At 43.0% G+C, this 19,350-nt stretch overlaps 1 protein-coding gene across 4 annotated transcripts in view; it reads left to right on the top strand.

Moving 5' to 3' along the window:
* Nucleotides 1–19,350, top strand: part of LOC147442295 (dynein regulatory complex subunit 3-like) — a 159,440-nt gene that overhangs the window by 70,195 nt on the left and 69,895 nt on the right. For all 4 annotated transcript variants that reach the window (XM_086528527.1, XM_086528528.1, XM_086528530.1 and 1 more), the window contains exons 8-9: nt 15,343–15,449; nt 15,598–15,772. In XM_086528527.1, the coding sequence (XP_086384653.1) occupies nt 15,343–15,449; nt 15,598–15,772 (282 nt within the window). The remainder of the gene's footprint in view (nt 1–15,342; nt 15,450–15,597; nt 15,773–19,350) is intronic.

The following is a 19,350-nucleotide window of genomic DNA, read 5'->3' as shown; positions in this document are numbered from 1 at the left end:
CAAGTGCAGAGTGCAACCAAACAACTTGCCCAACGTTTTCTCAGCAGATCAGCCTAGCGTTTGTAGATTCAGTCATTTTTGCCAGCGTTTTCAGTTTTCAGCCCTTAGTCTCAAGAGGACCCGCATCCTCTGGTTGCAGATCCTTGCCAGATTTTCCATCTAGTACCAGATCAGCCTAGCGTTTTCAGATTTCAGCTAGATCAGCCAGCGTTTTTGCTTTTTAGACCTTGCACGACACGGCGGTTACAGATCAGTCCCGCAGTACCGCCACAGTAGCAGATCCATAGCAGAGCATCTAGCGTTTCAATTTTCAGCCTTGATGTCGTCGTCATCGACACCATCGTCATCGTCATCGTAGTCTTTATCTTGAGACGACACCTTCATCATCATCATCGTAGATTCCTATCTTGAGACGACACCTTCATCATCATCATTGTAGATTCCTATCTTGACGATGACACCTTCGTCGCCATCGTCTCGTAGATCCCGGACTTGACGACAACACCATCGTCATCATCATCATAGTCTCCATCGTCGTCAACATTGTCATCATCAAGTTCACAATATCTAGACCATTGTTTTCGCCTGCTTTCCTCTCTTATGGCTTGGACTTGCATCACTCATGTCCTGATCTCTACTAGCTCTCTTACCTACATGCATCACCATAGCTCTTGAATCTTCATTGTCTTTCTCCAAATCCGGATTATGCTTATCGTCTTTGCCTTGCCCTTCTCTTCATCTGTCAAACCACTTGGTCCTGCTTCCCCTTTGATCTCAATACCATAATCTGATTCTTGAGCTCGAGAAGGAATCTGTTGAGGAAGAGGAAACATCACTACCCATTATCTTTGGCTTGTCACATTGAGGGCTTTTATGACCCCATTCACCACAATTGTAACATTGAAACATATCCCCTCTTCCAGTCATGCCTCTTCCTCGACCACCTATAAACCCCTCGTTGCTTCCACAACCACGACCATATCCATAGCTTTGACCTCTTCCACCTCCCATCATATGTACACTGAGATTCTTCATAAGACCTACCATCTCTTGCATTTCCTTGCGAAAAGCATTCACATCATAAGAAGCTTGTTGATCATAGCCTGGCTCTTTGATGAGGACCCTTGGTTGCTCTACAACTTTCACTGTAACCTTTGGCTCAACATTGATTCCACGTTGACTAAGACACTCGACTTTCCACTCTTGATTTCTTTGCAATTTCAACTATCCCTTCAAAGGTCTTTGGCAACTTGAGTTCCGCTTTCAAGCATAGGCCACGTCTCAAGCTTGCAAGAAACCTGTCCTTCTTTAACATGGCTGGAGGAATCTCAACCCCCAAAGATCTACACCACTTTGTCCATAATGCATTGAATTCTTTCACAAAATCTTTTATGGTTTGGCCTTCACCCTGTACTAAGCTTTGAATAGACCACCATACCTTTTGTGAGTCTTCAACCTGTTGAAACTGTGTAAGAAAAGCATGTCTTACCATTTCATGAGTCATAACTTGAGGAGGTTGGGCTGATTGCAGCTACTTTTCGTAGCCTTCCAACCATTCTCTAGCATCTTCCTTCAAACAGAAATAGAAGATTCATAGCACCAACGCTGGGTCTTGCTTGCGAGCAAGAAGGCAAGCAAACTCATTTGCTCAATGAAACCTTTGCCACTTTCATTTTCCTTTCCATGAAACTCTGGAGAACTAAACGCCATGGCTCCCAAAATTTGTAAATTGAAGGTAACTTGACGCAATTCCTTGGTGGTGGGCACCAAAACACTGTTGGGCAAACAATAGCAAGTGGCACTTCTATAGCAATGTCTCCCACTAGCGCTCAAGGCACAAATTCAGCACCACAAACTCTATCAAAAGAACACCCACAATACCATAACTCAAAGGCAAGTGATCCCTTGGGAATTTACAAGCACATGATCACCCAAAAGACCACCATGGAAACTAGGAAGTTCCTATCCTGGCATGGAATTATAGCACACGCCAACCAAAGCACTTAAGGAAAAGAGCTTTCCCCCTTCACCAATTGACTCTTCAAAACCACAATTTCAAAGTGTTCAAACACAACCAAACATGTAAGCCTTATAACTTATCCTACACCAAACTGCGTGTCGGCTGCCATATCCTGTACCTTGCAGGAAACACACTCTATCTCCCAAACCACAACTCCAAAAGGGATGCTTTTAAGTCTAAAAAATTATCTGCATTTTTTGTAATAAAAGTCTTGAAGACCATAAATTTCAATTCTATGTGCAAAATTGACGCAAACAGCAATTTGCCATGGCACGACTATATGTAGGAAAAGGCTAGTCGAGGGCAAAAAACTGTATCAAAAAGCAGGAGGAAGCCACAATGACCCAAGACCTGAATTTCTTTATATATTTGGTTGAACTTTTTTATGTTTGTACATGAGTTTTTGCAAGTGACACTTTTAAAAACTCACTAACGGGCACTTACAGTAACGTGATAGCTGGCGATATACTAGCGACTTGCACTGCATGTACATGTGCTTGCTCTAAAAAGCCCACACCCTTTTGACACACGGTATCATGTCCATATGTACAAGTTTACAAAAAAAACGAGGTGTCCAAAATGCACGCAACAATGTGCCACTGTCACAAAGTGATGGTGTGGCTACCGACAACAGAAACCCTAAAATTCCTGCAAACCCTAATTTCTGCCAGAAACCCTAATTTGTAGAAACCCTAATTTGTAGAAACCCTAATTTCTGAAAACCCTAACCCTAACTGCTGGCTGAAACCCTAACCTGGCGGCTGAAAATGCCACGTGGCAGCAGTACGGAAGTTTCCGGATTTTGCGAAGCTGAAGAAAAAGCCAGCTAGCGATGCAATTTTCATGCTTTTTGGCTACGCAATTTGGGGGTGTGTGAGAGAGAGAGTAGATTTGCTTTATTTTTGCTCTCTTGAGAGAGAGAGAGAAATTTTGCTTTTGAACTGGAAGCTTTTTCGGCTCTGCTTTTGGGCATCCCTTGTAATCTTTAAATAAGCGGTGAGGGGCTCACTCTGCAGAGCATCTGGACGCAAAGTCTGAGAGTGAAACCCTAACCGCTCTCTTGTACTTTGACATTGATTTAATACATAAAGAAATACCGAAAGGGGCGCCAGTCTTTGGGGCCAATATCTCTAGGCACGGAACTCCGCCGAGCCAGTGCAAATCTATTGTGATCTGTGAGTTGTTTTGAAGTGGTTATTTGGTGCTGTGGTGATTGATTCTTGACTTGGAGTGTCCAAGTCTGTTAGAGTGGTATCAGAGCTCGGCCAATTTCTCTTCTACGGGAAATCTGATCCCCAAATGTCTTCCGCGGCACCTATGGCTTCACGCAAGGATCAATCGACTCCCTCTGCATCTGGAGATGCGGGTAGGGATCACAACGAAGATTCTGGCAGAGAGTATGGCCTGCCTCGGCCTACTCAGGCGGAGCGACGAGAGATGGAGCGTCGTCAATTGATCGGCGATGCAACAAAGATGATGCTCAATTTTTGCGAAGGACCCAAAATTTGCGAAGTATATGAGCGAGAGTTCTTTTCAGGAAGTGCACGAGCAGTAGCAGAAAACCACTATACCACCCCCGAAACCTGCTCTCAAGAAACCTTCTGCTCACAAGAAATATTCAGAGAAGGAATTAGAAGAGGTGGTTGATGCACGGATTGCTCAGCTTTTTGACGCGCAAAGGAAAGCCAAAAAGCACGGCAAAAAGCAGAAGAAAAGCACTGACTTCTAGGGTTATTTGGGTCGTCAGTCGACATTTGACAAAGCAAAGAAACAGAAGAAGCGTGTTCACTTTGAAGGAGTACCCAATTCTTCTTCTTCTTCTTCTTCTGACAGTTCTTCTAGCTCTTTAGATTCGAGCCAAGAAGATAGAAAAGTTAAAAAGCGAAGCAAGAAACAACGCTTTGGAAAGGGCAAGAAAAATGCAAAGAAAGCTAAATCTCGCGCAGAGACTGACAGTTCTACTGAGGACTCGTCTACAGATAGTTCAGACTCCGATGACGGAAACTTTTATGCGAACAAGAAGAATTTTTATAAAGCCAACCAGTATGACTTTCTAGAAGATAAAAGCAAGAAAGTCCGAGAGTTTAAGCAAGGTGGACACTCGATCAAATTTGATACTTTTTCAAGATACTCAGATGCTTCTAAGGCTTTGTCTTTTATACAGCAGTTTGACATCGCTTTCGCGGGAGGACACTACTCAGAGCACTCCAAGATTCGGAGAGCTGCCTCTTACTTTAAGGGGAATGCTCGCACTTGGTGGTCCACACTTCTCTTAAACAAGACTGCGCCAGTTAAATGGCTGAAATTTAAGAAGCTTTTGATTTCTTCTTGGTTGACGCAAGAGTATGAACGAAATATACGAGCTGCTTGGAACCATCTTCGGATGACCAAGAAAGATAGAATAAATGCTTACTGTGAGAGATTTTGGAGCTCTTTTCTACCTGCCTCTTCATTCAAGAAGATCTCGTTCAGAGAACAGATTGAGCGGTTCACCTTGGGTCTACCTACAGAGATCCGAGATCACTGCTTGGAACAAAAGTCAGCTTCTATTCAGGAGTCGATGAGTCATGCGAAGCGGGGCTTTGCCATTCACTCTGGCAGTCTGACATACCCCACAGATGAGGCCATGACACAACGTGTTACCATATACATGTGGTAGTGATGTGTGTGAACACACTAGGACCGTCGAGGCATTTTTTCCCTCTTTAGGAGGTTTTTTCCCCGTGCATTGTATATACGCCCATCACTCTAGGGCTATCTATCTTTCCATTGCATATTAAGTAACACACTCTCTATTGTGTGCCTTGAGCTTCCTTCATCTTCTCCAAGCTGTGTGAGTTTCACTGCAACCCTAATTCCAACAATTCGTATCAGAGCAGGTCACGTCCTCCGGGGCTTAGTCACCAGTTGCTCCAGCACACGCCTGCTCACTTTCTCCGACTTCAGTGAGCTTTGGCAAGCGTTCGCTCAGAATTTTGATTTGGACTCATTTCAGCCTCCGTTTCCACTAGAGGCAGTACTGCACAGGCTATTTCGTCATTTTGTGCAGAATTTCTGTCTGTGCCATTTTCTGCATAATAGGTGGCTTATAGTCTTCTTCGGTTTGTGCTATATAGCACAAGTTGTTCCCGCTCCGTTTCTCCTATTTTCGGGCAGTTTTCACATCAGGTGCAACATTTACCATGGCTGACAACAACAACACATACGTGTTCAAGATTTTTGCTGCTGAGGACAGGTTGGATGGGGACAACTACCCTATGTGGGCTTATATGATGCAACATGTTCTTGTGTCAAAGGGTGTCTGGAACATTGTGCAGGGCATTGATGTACGTCCTGGTTCTGAGGATGTAGGCGATGTTGAGGATGTTGTAGGTCTTGCTGTAAGGATTGCAGCTGTTAGAGTTGTTTTGCCTACGGCAGAACAAGCTCGTTGGGATATTAAGGATGCGCAAGCTCATGCATTGATTGCGTTGTCTGTGAAGCGCATCATTGTTCCTCACATCCGTTCAATAAAATCTGCAAAACAGGCTTGGGATATTCTAGCAGGTCTTTATGCAAGCCGCAATGAGGCTAAAATTGCTTTGTTGCGTAAAGAGTTGGAGTCGAAGATTATGCATGAGGAAGATGATATGGACACTTTCCTTGCTATTGTCAAGGATATCAATGAGCAACTTATTTCTGCAGGTGAAGCTATTTAAGACAGTTCCCTTGTGCAGACTGTTCTTGATGCCTTACCAGATTCTTACCAGACTTTTGCTAGTACTTGGAGACTTATGACCCAAGGAAATCCAGAAGTTTTCAAGTTTGATGCATTATGCACATTGCTATTGCAAGAGTCACTTTCCAGAAAAAATAGGACTAGACAGCGTGCAGTTGAACAGGCTTTTATTGCTTCTCAAAGAAAGGGTGGTAACAGCAATGCAGCCACTTCTTATGGTTCTGCTGCGAGTGTCAAAAATTCTGTTCCTAATGTTTCTACTGGCAGCAATTCGTTTGGAAATTCTGGTGATAAGGGCAAAAAGAAAATGCGTTGCCATTATTGTAAGCCAATGATCACTTGATCAAGTCGTGTCCTAAGTTGAAGGCCAAAGAGGCTAAGAAGAAAGAGGGTGGTTCCACTACAAATGCAGCCATTGTTGAGTCTTTTGTGAAAGGAGACTGTGTTGCTGATGTTGATGCAGAATGGGCTTTTAGTGCAGAGTGCACTTACAATCCTGCTGTCCATGATGCATGCTTGTCAGTTGCTGCAGATTCACATGTGTGGTATTTCGACAGTGGTGCTACAAAGCACATTACCTCACATCGTGAATTGTTTACCTCTCTCGAGTCTGTCTCGCATGGGAATTCAGTCACTTGTGCCAACAACGCCTCTTATCCAGTTTAGGGAGTTGGAAAGATTGTGCTCACTGCTGCTAATGGCAGTTCCTTCACACTTGTTGATGCACTTTATGTACCTGGGACCAAGAAGAATCTCTTATCTGTATCCGTACTTGCTAGACTTGGACTTGTAGTCAAATTTGTGGATGACAGATGTACAGTTCATGATCTCAGTTTTGGTGATGAAATTGTTGCATCTGGCCTTTTGTGCCGTGGGCTGTATAAGCTCACTTTGTATGACAAGTGTGGACAAAATTTTGCAAATGCTGTTGCAGATTCAAGGGCTATTTCAGATGCAAAACTTTGGCATGCACGTTTTGGTCATCTGAATTTTGCTAGTTTGCTGCGTTTGCAGAAATCTGATATGGTTGCTTCTTTGCCGCCTCTTGAAGCACCTGTCAAACATGTTTGTGAAGGCTGTATTTTGGGTAAGATGCAGCGTTCTAAATTTCCAAAGGATGGTTCAGTTCGGGCCACATGCAGGTTGCAGCTTGTGCATAGTGATGTTTGTGGGCCCATGCAAACTCCGTCCTTGGGCAATTACTTGTACTTTGTGACTTTCATTGATGATTACTCCAGGCATGCATGGGTATTTCCGCTTAAAGCGAACTCCGAAGTTTTTATGTGCTTCAAACAATTTCTGGCTATGGCTGAAAATGTCTCGAAATGTACTATGGGCACCCTCCGTTCCGATCGAGGGGGACAGTATATGTCTCATGAATTTAATGCATTTCTGGCTAGTCGTGGGATAAAACACCAATGTACAGTGTCTTATACACCTCAACAAAATGGTGTTTCTAAGAGGAAAAACAGGTCACTGACGAAAATGGCACGATGTATGGTCAGAAGTCAAGCTTTGCCGCATTCTTTTTGGCTTGAGGTCATCATGTGTGCCACTTATGTACTTAATAGGTGTCTTACGAAAACTTTGCAGTCTATTACTCCATATGAAGCATGGCATGATAGAAAGCCTTCTATTGAGCACATGTGTGTTTTTGGTGTTAGGGAATAAAGGCCTAAGTGCCTTGTACTTATGAACTTATAAGTTAAAAGACTTATAAGTGAGGGGGCCCAAGTGTGAATGGCTCCCTAGTCACTTACTCATATACTCAAAGGTCAAGCCCAAATGTTACCAGCGTGGCTTTTCCCAAAAATTCTACGAGCTCTCTCTCTCTCTCACGTTTTCTCTTTGCGTGATCTTCTTCTGCGCCACTCTCCTCTTCTCCTTCACTCTCATTGCATAGGATAGCAAGTGGGCTCTCTCTCCTGCTCCCCCATACATGGTATCAGAGCTTTAGGGTTTCCAAGAGAGCCATTTTCGCAACACAGATCAGAATTCTGTTCTTGCTCGCTGCGGGAAGGATATTCAACCGTTTTCGATCAACTCTGTCGCGAAGGGATCCTCTCACCGTGTAGAATCGACCTCCGGTGACAGTTTCCCCAAAATTAGGGTTTCAAAAACTGGCGAACAGCAGTCTATTTCTGCTGAAATTGACCAATTTCGGGGTCAATTTGATGCAATTTCATTAGGGCAAGTCTCACAGGTCAATCTTACAGGTGTTTCCACCAACGAGGTTCTGAAAATTCAGCAAAACAGGTGTTTACAGGTCTGATTTTTGCCCTAAAACAGGGAATTTCAGCAAGCAAATGATGTATACACCTTGTGGAAACCTTTGGTAAGGGTTTGGCAGTGAATGTACGCCGTTTTGGGGTGATTTCGCGTGAAATTTGCTCGCTGAAATTCTGTAACAGCAAGCTGTTTTTTGCCCGATTGCGCACATTTGGGCGTGTTTAGGTCGGCAAAACAGGGTTTCAGTGTTTGCAATCACTCAGAATGGCTTCTAGCAGTGAAAGTGGCAATTTGTTGCACATTCGCAAGCTTGAAGGGCCCCATAACTTTGCTATATGGAAGAAGCAATGTTATAATGTGATGTTGCAGAAGAAACAGACGAAACCTATTAAGTTACAGGGTGTGAAACCGGTTGCTATGGAGGTTGAAGAATGGGAAGAAGTGGACGAGTTGGCTCGCTCCACGATCATGCTTTCGGTGTCTGACAATTTACTCTTCAATGTAGAGAATGAGCAGACAGCATGGGGCATGTGGAAGCGTTTAGACGAGTTGTATGCACAGCAGAGTGCTGCCAGTAAAGTGTATTGGCTTAAGAAGCTTATGGATCTCCGCATGAAGGAGGGCACGCACATGTCAGTGCACCTCAATGAATTCAATTCTATTTTCAGCCAACTGACAGAGCTGAAATTCACGATTGATGAGGAGTTCAAAGCTACTTTTCTGCTATGCACATTGCCCGAGAGTTGGGATGTATTCCGGACAGCTCTTAGTAACTCAAGTGCGTCACTTAAGTATGCAGATGTAGAGAGTTCTCTCTTGATGGAAGAGATGAACAGGAAGAACACCACAGGTGGGTCTTCTAATGCATTGCACTTGAGAGGCAGGTCTCAACAGAGGGAGAAATCTGACAGTAAGGACAGGGCACGCAACAAATCTCGTAGGAAAGATGTTGTGTGTCATCATTGTGGAAAGAAAGGGCCTTATAAACGGGAATGCTATGAGTGGAAGAAAGAGAAGAACAAAAGTGCTGAAACTGATGCAAAGGACAAGGGAAATGCCAAGAAGAGCACTGTGTTGATTGAGGAAATCAATGTTGCTAGTAGTTGTGACAGTGACAGCAGCACTGATGTACTCAATGCCTCTTCTGTGGATGCACATATCCTTGCTATCGGTTCTAATGTGGACATGCATACTTGGATTCTTGATTCAGGTGCCTCCTTTCATGTAACACCTCGTAGAGATTGGTTTACACAGTACTCAGGTGAGGTGCAGGGCACTGTTTATTTGGGAGACAACTATGCATGTGACATTGCAGGTATTGGCAGTGTTCAGTTTTCCTTTGCTGATGGTATGACTTTTGTTTTCCACAAAGTGCGCCATGTGCCACAACTCAAGAAGAGTTTGATTAGTACAGGGCAGCTAGATGATGCAGGCTATCACACCACTTTTGGTGATAGCAAGTGGAAAATTTGTAAAGGAGCCCGGATTGTAGCCAAGGGATGTAAATCGGACACTTTGTATCCTTTGCATGTATCTAGTGTGCGTGACCATGTTGTCGCCGTAACCGAGCAGCCAAGTGTTTCTTTGTGGCATGGCCGGTTGGGACACATGAGTAAAAGAGGAATGGAAACTCTGTCTCGTTGTGGTTATTTGCCGTGTTTGAGGTATGCTGACAGGTTAGACTTAGTGCATTCCGATGTATGTGAAATGCCACAGTTGTCCTTAGGGGGAAAGAAATATTTTGTCTCGTTTATCGATGATGCTACACGTAAGGTGTGGGTGTATCCAATACGTGCTAAAAGCGATGTTTTGGATACTTTCAAGAAGTTTCTTGCGTTTGTTGAGAATCAAACTGACAAGAAGCTTAGGTCTTTGCGCTCAGACAATGGAGGGGAGTATGTATCAAAAGCATTTATTGACTTTTGTGCTACTAAAGGTATTAAAAGAGAGCTCACGGCTCCTTTTAATCCCTCTCAGAATGGAGTTGCAGAGAGGTTGAACCGGACTATCCAAGAGAAAGTTCGGAGTATGCTGTCACATGCTGCATTACCTCATGGTTTTTGGGCAGAAGCCGTGCAAATAGCTATTCACTTGATTAATCGCTCACCTAGCAAGGCTTTGGGTGGAAAGGTGCCTGAGGAGGTGTGGTCTGGCAAGCCATCCTCATATGCACATTTAAGAGTGTTTGGTTGTGAGGCCTATGTTCACATCCGGAGTGAACTGCGCACCAAACTAGAACCAAAGTCTCATAAATGCATTTTCCTAGGATATGGTGAGGATGGTGAAATGGGGTATAGATTATGGGATCCCGCATTACGGAAAATCATACGCAGCAATGATGTCATCTTCAATGAGAATTGCATGCACAAACAGCCCACAAAGGTCGAGGAAGTGCACCGGGTTGTTTTTCGTGAAGATGTTACATATGGACAGCCAAGAAGGCCCAATGTTCAGCAGCCTTTACATGCTGAAAATGATGCTGAAAATGAGCCATTAGCTGCTGAAAATCAGCCCCAACAAGTTGCCATTGATGCACCACAGGTAGGGGAACAGGTTGATGCTCCTAGACCGCCCGTTGTTGCGATGCAACCGGCTGAACAGCCTGCTGTTTTTGATGGTTTACAGGCTGAAAATCCACCTGTTATGGATCATTGGGTGCGTAGGTCTACTCGGGTGACAAGGCCCCCCGATAGATATGAACCGTCTTTGGACTATGTCATGCTTACTGATTGTGGTGAGCCGTCTTGCTATAAAGAGGCTATGCAACGGGAAGACAGCAAGAAATGGTTCAAAGCAATGGTTTCGGAAATGCAGTCTTTGGAGAAAAACCATACATGGGACTTGGTTGATTTGCCTAAAGGGCATAAGGCTCTGCTATGTAAATGGGTTTACAAGACCAAGGTCACATCTGATGCTTCTTCTAAGTACAAGGCACGTTTGGTTGCTAAAGGGTACAAGCAAAAGCATGGTGTTGATTTTGATGAGATTTTTTCTCCTGTTGTAAAGCTTGCCACATTATGTCTTGTTTTAGGCCTGGTTGCTTCTGAAGATATGGAGTTAAAGCAAATGGATGTCAAAACAGCGTTTTTGCATGGCGATTTGCTTGAGATGATCTATATGATGCAGCCAGAAGGTTTTGTGTCAAAGGGGCAAGAGAAGAAAGTATGTAGACTCTTGAAGAGCTTGTATGGTTTGAAACAGTCTCCCCGTGCATGGTATCACAAGTTTGATACATTCATGAGGTCTCAAGGGTACAAAAGAAGTAATTCTGATCACTGTTTGTATATCAAAACGGCAAGTGATGGATCTCTTCTATTGCTGATTTTGTATGTTGATGACATGCTTATTGCGGGTAAAAATGTCACGGAGTTGGATGCATTACAGCAAAGCTTACAGAATCGCTTTGACATGAAGGATCTTGGTGATGCTAATCATATTTTGGGCATGCGTATCTCTCGAGATAGACCCAACAGGCGTCTGTATCTATCTCAACGAGATTATGTTAATAAGGTGCTACATCGTTTTCATATGGATGGGGGAAAGGCACTTGGTACTCCGCTGCCTCCATATGTAAAACTGACTGCACATGACTGCCCAAACACAGATGATATGCGGGCTGAAATGGCCAAGATTCCTTATGCATCAGCCGTTGGCAGTTTGATGTATGCTATGGTTGCTACACGTCCGGACATTGCATTTGCGGTGGGAGTGGTAAGCAGGTACATGAGCAATCCTAGCAAAAAGCATTGGGAAGCAGTGAAGTGTATCTTGAGATACTTGAAAGGCACTAAAGACTTGTGCATTTGTTTTGGGAAGAGTGAGACATCTGTGCATGGCTTTACAAATGCAGATTTTGTTGGACATCCAGATTGCTGGAAGTCTACCTCTGGATATGTGTTTACATTCACAGGAGGTGCAGTTTCTTGGATTTCTAGACTGCAAAAATGTGTTGCTTTGTCTACCACTGAGGCTGAGTATGTGGCTACCACTGAGGCATGCAAAGAAGCTTTGTGGCTCATGCGTTTGGTAGAAGAGCTTGGCATTAAGTCACCGGTTCCTGTGCTACACTGTGATAGTCAGAGTGCTATTATGCTTGCAAGGAATCCTCTTTTTCATGCCAAGACAAAGCACATAGAGGTGAAGTATCATTTTATCAGAAGTGTGCTTGATGACAAGAGCATTACACTTGTCAAGGTGCACACAGATGACAATCCTGCAGATCTTTTGACCAAGAGTCTTCCAGCAGAGCGGTTTGCATATTGCCGACAGATGATGGGTGTTGGATGAGTAAGTGCATGATCAGCTGATGTATCATAGTTAGTTGATTCTTTGATCTCCCAAGGTACATTGCCTTTAGGTGGGAGGTTGTTAGGGAATAAAGGCCTAAGTGCCTTGTACTTATTAACTTATAAGTTAAAAGACTTATAAGTGAGGGGGCCCAAGTGTGAATGGCCCCCTAGTCACTTACTCATATACTCAAAGGTCAAGCCCAAATGTTACCAGCGTGGCTTTTCCCAAAAATTCTACGAGCTCTCTCTCTCTCTCTCACGTTTTCTCTCTGCGTGAGCTTCTTCTGCGCCACTCTCCTCTTCTCCTTCACTCTCATTGCATAGGATAGCAAGTGGGCTCTCTCTCCTGCTCCCCCACATTTGGCTGTTTGGCATATGCTTTGGTGCCACAAGTGCAGTGTAGAAAATTGGATGATAAGGTTGTCAAATGTATTTTTGTTGGTTATAGTGCTGAAAGCAAAGGTTACAGGTTGTATCATCCGCAAACAAACGTATTCTGGTCTCTCGGGATGTAGTGTTTGTGGAAGATTCTGTTCAGCCCTTGCTGTCATGTACTAGAGACAGCAATGTAAGCTCACAGGACATTTATGACACTTTGTTGCCTCTTTTCAGTGGTGGAAATACGAATGTAAGTTCCAATGAGGCAAATGTACAGCCTATGGGGGTTTCTGAAAATGTTTTAGATCAGCCTATTACTGATGCAGATGTACATGATGTACTTGATGAGGAAAGGGCTGAAAATGAGCAGGCTAGAGGTATGCCAAAATGGCTGGTGCACACTTTGCGTGACAGTAAATTGGATGTACCTTTGTCTAGTCGTACTCGTTCAGGCTCTCGCCATGCATATTATGCATCAGATTGTTATGCTTTGGCTGTGCCTAGCTTACATGATGTTGAGGAGCCTCTGTCTTTTGATGAAGCACAAAATTCAGAAAATTGGATGGCTGCCATGCAATCAGAATATGATGCACTTATAGAAAATGACACATGGACTTTATGTGATTTGCCTCCTGGCAAAAAGGCCATTGGTACGAAGTGGGTTTACAAGTTGAAACGCAAGCCGGATGGTGAGATCGATTGCCATAAGGCTCAACTTGTTGCAAAAGGTTATGCACAGCAAAAAGGCATAGATTATGAAGAGACTTTTGCTCCCACTTGTCGTATGACTACTGTACATTTTCTATGTGCATTGGCAACTCATTTTGGTTGGGATGTACATCAATCAGACATTGTTATTGCTTTCTTGAATGGTGACATAAAAGGACAAGAGGACAAAGTGTGCAGATGTAAGAAGGCTTTGTATGGGTTGAAGCAATCTCCTCGTGCTTGGTATGAGAAAGCTGACACTCATTTGGTTAAACGAGGCTTTCGTAACAGTCCAACAGAAAGCACATTGTATGTAAAGCGTGAGGGTGATGTATTTCTCATCGTGGTGCTTTATGTTGATGATTTGCTGATCGCTGGACCAAATGAGAGACATATTACTGAATTTAAGGCTGATTTGAATGCTACTTTCAAGATGAAAGATTTGGGGTTGTTGCATCATTACTTGGGTATACAGTTTAAGCAGTGTGATGGTGGTATTGCCTTGTGTCAGAAAAGTTACAGAGACATTGCTATGTAAGTTTGGACTTGAGGATTGCAAACCTATTGCCACTCCCATGGAAACAGGTTTGAAGTTGAGTCTACATGATGCTGGCGATCCTGCTGATGTCACTCTTTACCAAACTGCTGTTGGCTGCCTCATTTATGTATGCAACACGAGGCCGGATATTCAGTTTGCAGTTTCACAGGTCAACAGATTTATGCATAGCCCAAGGTCTAAGCATTGGCAGACTATCAAGAGGATTTTCCGCTACCTTAGTGGCACTTTACATCTTGGCTTGTTTTATGCCAAGGGGGATCATTGCCGCCAGACTTACATGCTTTTTCGAACTCAGATTGGGCTGGTTGTTTTGACACGCGAGTGTCTACACGTGGTTTTTGTTTCATGCTTGACAGTTCATGTATATCATGGTTGAGCAAGAAGCAACCTACTGTGGCCACTTCGAGTTGTGAGGCTGAGTACAGGGCAGTCTTCACAGTTACGGTTGAGTGTGTATGGCTCAGACGCCTTATGGCTGATTTGGGTGTTGGACAGGACACTGCCAATACTAAAGATCCGAATAAATGTTGAATGTCATGTGATGTCGTGTGATGTGACTGCCGATTTGGTACATGTGCTAGATGTGTGTTCCTAGTACGTAGGTACTAACAGTCAGTGTTTGCTAAGACGTTTATGGCTTCTGTCGGTTTTGCGGACGTAAACACGGTCGATTACAATGCTTTCAAGAGGGGGGTATGTCACAAAGTGATGACGAGGCTATCGACAGCAGAAACCCTATTTTTTGCCAAAAACCCTAAAATTCCTGCAAATCCTAGTTTTGCCAAAAACCTAATTTGTAGAAACCTAATTTCTGGAAATCCTAACCCTAACTGCTGGCTGAAACCCTAACTTGGCGGCTGAAAATGCCACGTGGCAGCAGTACGGAAGTTTTCGGATTTTGCGGAGCTGAAGAAAAAGCTATCTAGCGACGCAATTTTCATGCTTTTTGGCTACGCAATTTGGGGGTTTGTGAGAGAGAGACTAGATTTGCTTTATTTTTGCTCTCTTGAGAGAGAGAGAGAGAAATTTTGCTTTTGGACTGGAAGCTTTTGGGGCTCTGCTTGTGGGCATCCCTTGGAATCTTTAAATAAGCGGTGAGGGGCTCACTCTACAGAGCATCTGGACGCAGAGTCTGAGAGAGAAACCCTAACCGCTCTCTTGTACTTTGACATTTATTTAATACATAAAGAAATACCGAAAGGGGCGCCAGTCTTTGGGGCCAATATCTCTAGGCACGGAACTCCGCCGGGCCAGTGCAAATCTATTGTGATCTGTGAATTGTTTTGAAGTGGTTATTTGGTGCTGTGGTGATTGATTCTTGACTTGGAGTGTCCAAGTCTGTTACAGCCATAATATAGCTTAGAATTTTGGAGCATGAATCACACCCTTTTTTTTCCTGAACAAACTTGATATACATAAATTATTGACTGAAATTTTGCAGGAGGCAAACTTGACTCTTGTAGATGCACTTTTTGACTCCATGCTCTTGGAGGATCCGGAGTATCTAAAAATGAAAGAAGTGCCTGGTCTACTTGAGGCCCTTGATGAGTAATTGAGTACTGAACTTGAAAACTCGTTTTAAAAAGAGAGAAATTCTTTTTGCTTACGTTGTTCTGATTGACATTATATTTAGTGAATTTGAAAAACAGGTTTTGTTTATTACATTGAAACCAATGTGCTTCTTGACCATTTCAAGGTACCGGCAAAAGAATGATAGCAACAATGAGGAAGTTATTGGGTTAATACTTGAGCAACATGGCAAGAAGAAAGAGGAGATTACCGCTTGGAAACTTGCAATAAAAATACTTCTGGATGAGCGAGACAAAGCTTCTCTTGCAGCACTGAACTCCTTCAACAAATTAAAGAAAAAGGTAGCTGCATTTTGTTCCGGAACACTAAGCTGTACTAAGGGAAAATAGCAAAAGCAACTGAGAGAACTAGATTGTATAGACATTGCGTTTGTGTCTTTGAATTTTTCATGCTCCTCGACTTTATTTAGTCTTGCACTCCTCCAAGTTGATGCCAACTACAGAGCAACATAGAATTGGAATCTTTATCCTATTACTATCCAGGTCTTTTGAAGGGCATGGATTGATGAACCTAAATTTGAATCGAATTGGTTTGTGACCAACTTCTTCATGCTGTCCTCAGATTGAAATTCCTGGATTATAAGAGTCTATCTTCTTTTGCGAACATTTTGAGGAGCACAGCCATTTTGAGACCCTTGGGGGTTTACAGAATTGGTCTCTTGGAAGGCCTGGACTTATGCTGCTAAGACTGGAAACAAGGCGTCCTAATAAATAGAGGCTTAGCAAATGTCACTGTTTTGTCTGTTACGAAAGAGGCGTTATAGAGAGAGTAATTTGAATCCTAGAGGCATTTCATGCTTAAATCAGCTAATAAGGATCTTCAATGAAGGAAGAGGCCCAATTCCGTTGATGACTTATTCACAGGGGAAGAAACAGTTATCTTCAAAGTTTTGGTCTTGAAGTGGTGAGAGATAGAGTGGGCCTTTCTGCACAGAAAGGAAGGCTCTCCTGTGATGGACTTTATGAATTCTCTTGAAAATCTCAGAATGGAATTGGCCAGTAAAAACTGGTTGGAGATCTATTTTGCAATGAAAGAGAGTGCTGATTAGCCAGCCAACAGAGAATAGAAGACATTACTGAAAGTAGAGCCTATTTTTTGCATGACATTGATCATATCAAATTCTATTTTTCTGAGGTATTTCTAAAACGGAATCCCTTGCTAAGATTTCCTATTCCAGCCTTCAGATAGGAACCTGTCCTCGGGTCTTGTCCTGCTGAGGTCTCAATGCCCCTTTGAATTTGCAGCTATTCAAGCAGAGCTAGGCAAAGCTTATGGTGTTTTCCATTATGCTTAGGCATCTAAGAAAATGACAATGGGGGCGTTTCCTTGTTTACTTGGACATTAATCATGGGACAATAGAATGATTCAGAAAGCATCATAATTTGCCATTTTTGTCCCCTCTTGCAAGTTCTCTCCCTAATTTCTAGCTCTAGCACTCTTTGTATGTTTGTGGTATTTTATTCCGGTTCCCCTCTTTTCACTCTCCCTTTGTGCTTCTTGTGTCCTCCTTTTTGCAATTCAATGTATCTAAAAAATTAGAAAAAAATCCACTACATCCATTGACTCTTTACTCCCATTCAAAACCGAGCAAGCAACGATTGGTGGCTCTTGTGGCAAGAGGGTGTATGTGGATCCATTGTTTCCTTCTGAAGATGCCCCCATTGGCGCCTATGGATGTGGGAGGGCCGACCACCATTATCACGATTCGCTTGGGACTTGGAGAGAGGATGTGGATTTCTTGTCAGGCACCAGGGGTTACTGTCTCTTTTTTTTTTGAGCGCATTGAGGAGAAGATTTCCCATGCTTTCCTCTCCCCATTGGGTCATGTATTTGGGGACTTCAGATTAGCAAGGGTATTCCGATTTCTTGTGGATGTTGGCACATGAGGGGTCTTCTTGTTGGCACTTGGGCTGCCCAAGTTGGCCACGATCCGACTTGCACGCGATGCACCTTATAGATTGCGACACTGCCTTTGGGTTTTTCCGCATGCTCATTTCATTTGGCAAGCGGTATGCATATGCTTCTATGCCGAGTTGGTTTACATCATGGTTTTGTGACTTGAGGGGCTGTTAAGACATGCTTCCTTACATTGTCCATGATTTTGATGCTCATCCGTGCGACTTTGTTTTCGTCACAATCTACAGCATCCTTTCATGGATTATTTGGAACGCTAGATGGAGTCCTTTCTCTGCATCTGATACCTTGGTGCTATATGGCCAGAGATACTTCTCACTTTGCGTATTAGTGGAATACATCAGTAGGCTCTTTTAGGGCAGCGGAGGAGCTTTTCTCATGATGGTTTGCACCTCATTATTTTTCAGTCCGAACGAGGGCCACATCACTTGCACCTTGGCAATGGTTCATTTTACATTCTTTACACATGTCCCCTTGATGCACAATAATTTTATATTTGGTTGGGGGAGGGGAAGGGGGGGGGGGGATAGAAATGAAATGAAATGATATATTAACGTCTTCAAAAGGCCAAAACGACCTATGAGACCAAGCTGTTACAACATAGTGAATCTGATACCAAGTCCGGAACAAAAAAGAAATGAAACGAAAAATACAACCACCACAAGCTAGGACTGTATGAGAGAGAGAGAGAGAGAGAGAGAGAGAGAGAGAGAGAGAGCTTTGAAAATCCTTTGTGTAGGTCACTTTGGCCTTTTGAAGACGTTAATATAACATTTCATTTCATTTCTCTCTCTCTCACCCCGCATTGTATTAAGGCTTAAAATTTTTGCATCCTTGTGCTTTTGAATATGAAACAATCCTTGGCTAGGTGCCCTTTGCCACACTTGAAACATGCTTTATTATTAGAAGTAATTGCTAATGCACCTCTCCTTGACGGTGTGACGGATTGGGGAGCTGGCCTCTACAACACCTCAAACCACCACAAACAAAAGAGGATGAAGAGAATAGCTTTGTCAAGAGAATATGAGCTGATCTTTGCTCACAAATTTTGTCAACTTTACACACTTAATCTTGACTAGCTTCGATCAACGTCCCTCTACATTGCTACAACTTCCAGTATACTTGGTTGTACTAAAGGAAGCAAAGGGATCAATAAAATTAAAAAAAAGCGATTAAAACAAAAGAAATCTCTACATTCTTGCTAATAAAACCATGCTTTTCAATTCTTTCCAAATTTCCATGTGCTAGTAGAGATTCCATAGGTGCTCCCATATATACACACTTGGAGTTCTACTTCATGGTAGTGTTTAGACCCCTAGAGTTTGAATTTATATTCATTACATGGATTAAGCTAAATGGCATGACCAGATTTGTGATACATTCCATGATTGTAGCCATAAAGCATGTGGATTCATGTTGAGGGTTGACATTGATCCACACATTTATAGTTGTCTAACAAAGAGCACAAGCATAGAAGCTCCTTCCTTCTGTAAGTCCTTCTGAATACATATCTCATGCATAACAAGACATGCCATAATGAAGAAGGTCTTAGCCAAATGCACAAGGCATGGCTAGTGTGTAGTCTCCTTACAAAATTAGCACGAGTGATATGGCCAAGTCAATAAATATGGCATACAACAGATCCTTCATATGAAAAGATTTCATAATCAAGTTTTGCATACATACAATAACTTCAAAGAACTTTAAAGCTTGTGTGTTGAGATACTCACACATAGATATAAAGTATAACATACATGGTGCTTCATTGGAGGAGAAAATTCTCCTTTGAGCCAAGGATAAAAGTCTGAGGTAGAGACTTTGATGCCACTTGATGTCAAAGCTTAAGCGTGTCAATACATTTTTCAAGCATGACGCAAAGCATAACGCGTAAGTGTGTGTGTGTGTGTGTGTGCGCACGCGCGTGTGGGCGCTTGTAATGTTTATG

The sequence above is a fragment of the Adiantum capillus-veneris genome, chromosome 14, assembly GCF_014529385.1.
Source record: "Adiantum capillus-veneris isolate H3 chromosome 14, ASM1452938v2, whole genome shotgun sequence".
NCBI lineage: Eukaryota > Viridiplantae > Streptophyta > Polypodiopsida > Polypodiales > Pteridaceae > Adiantum > Adiantum capillus-veneris.
The sequence above is the reverse complement of the archived record's forward strand: the minus strand, read 5'-3'. Positions and strand labels throughout refer to the sequence as shown.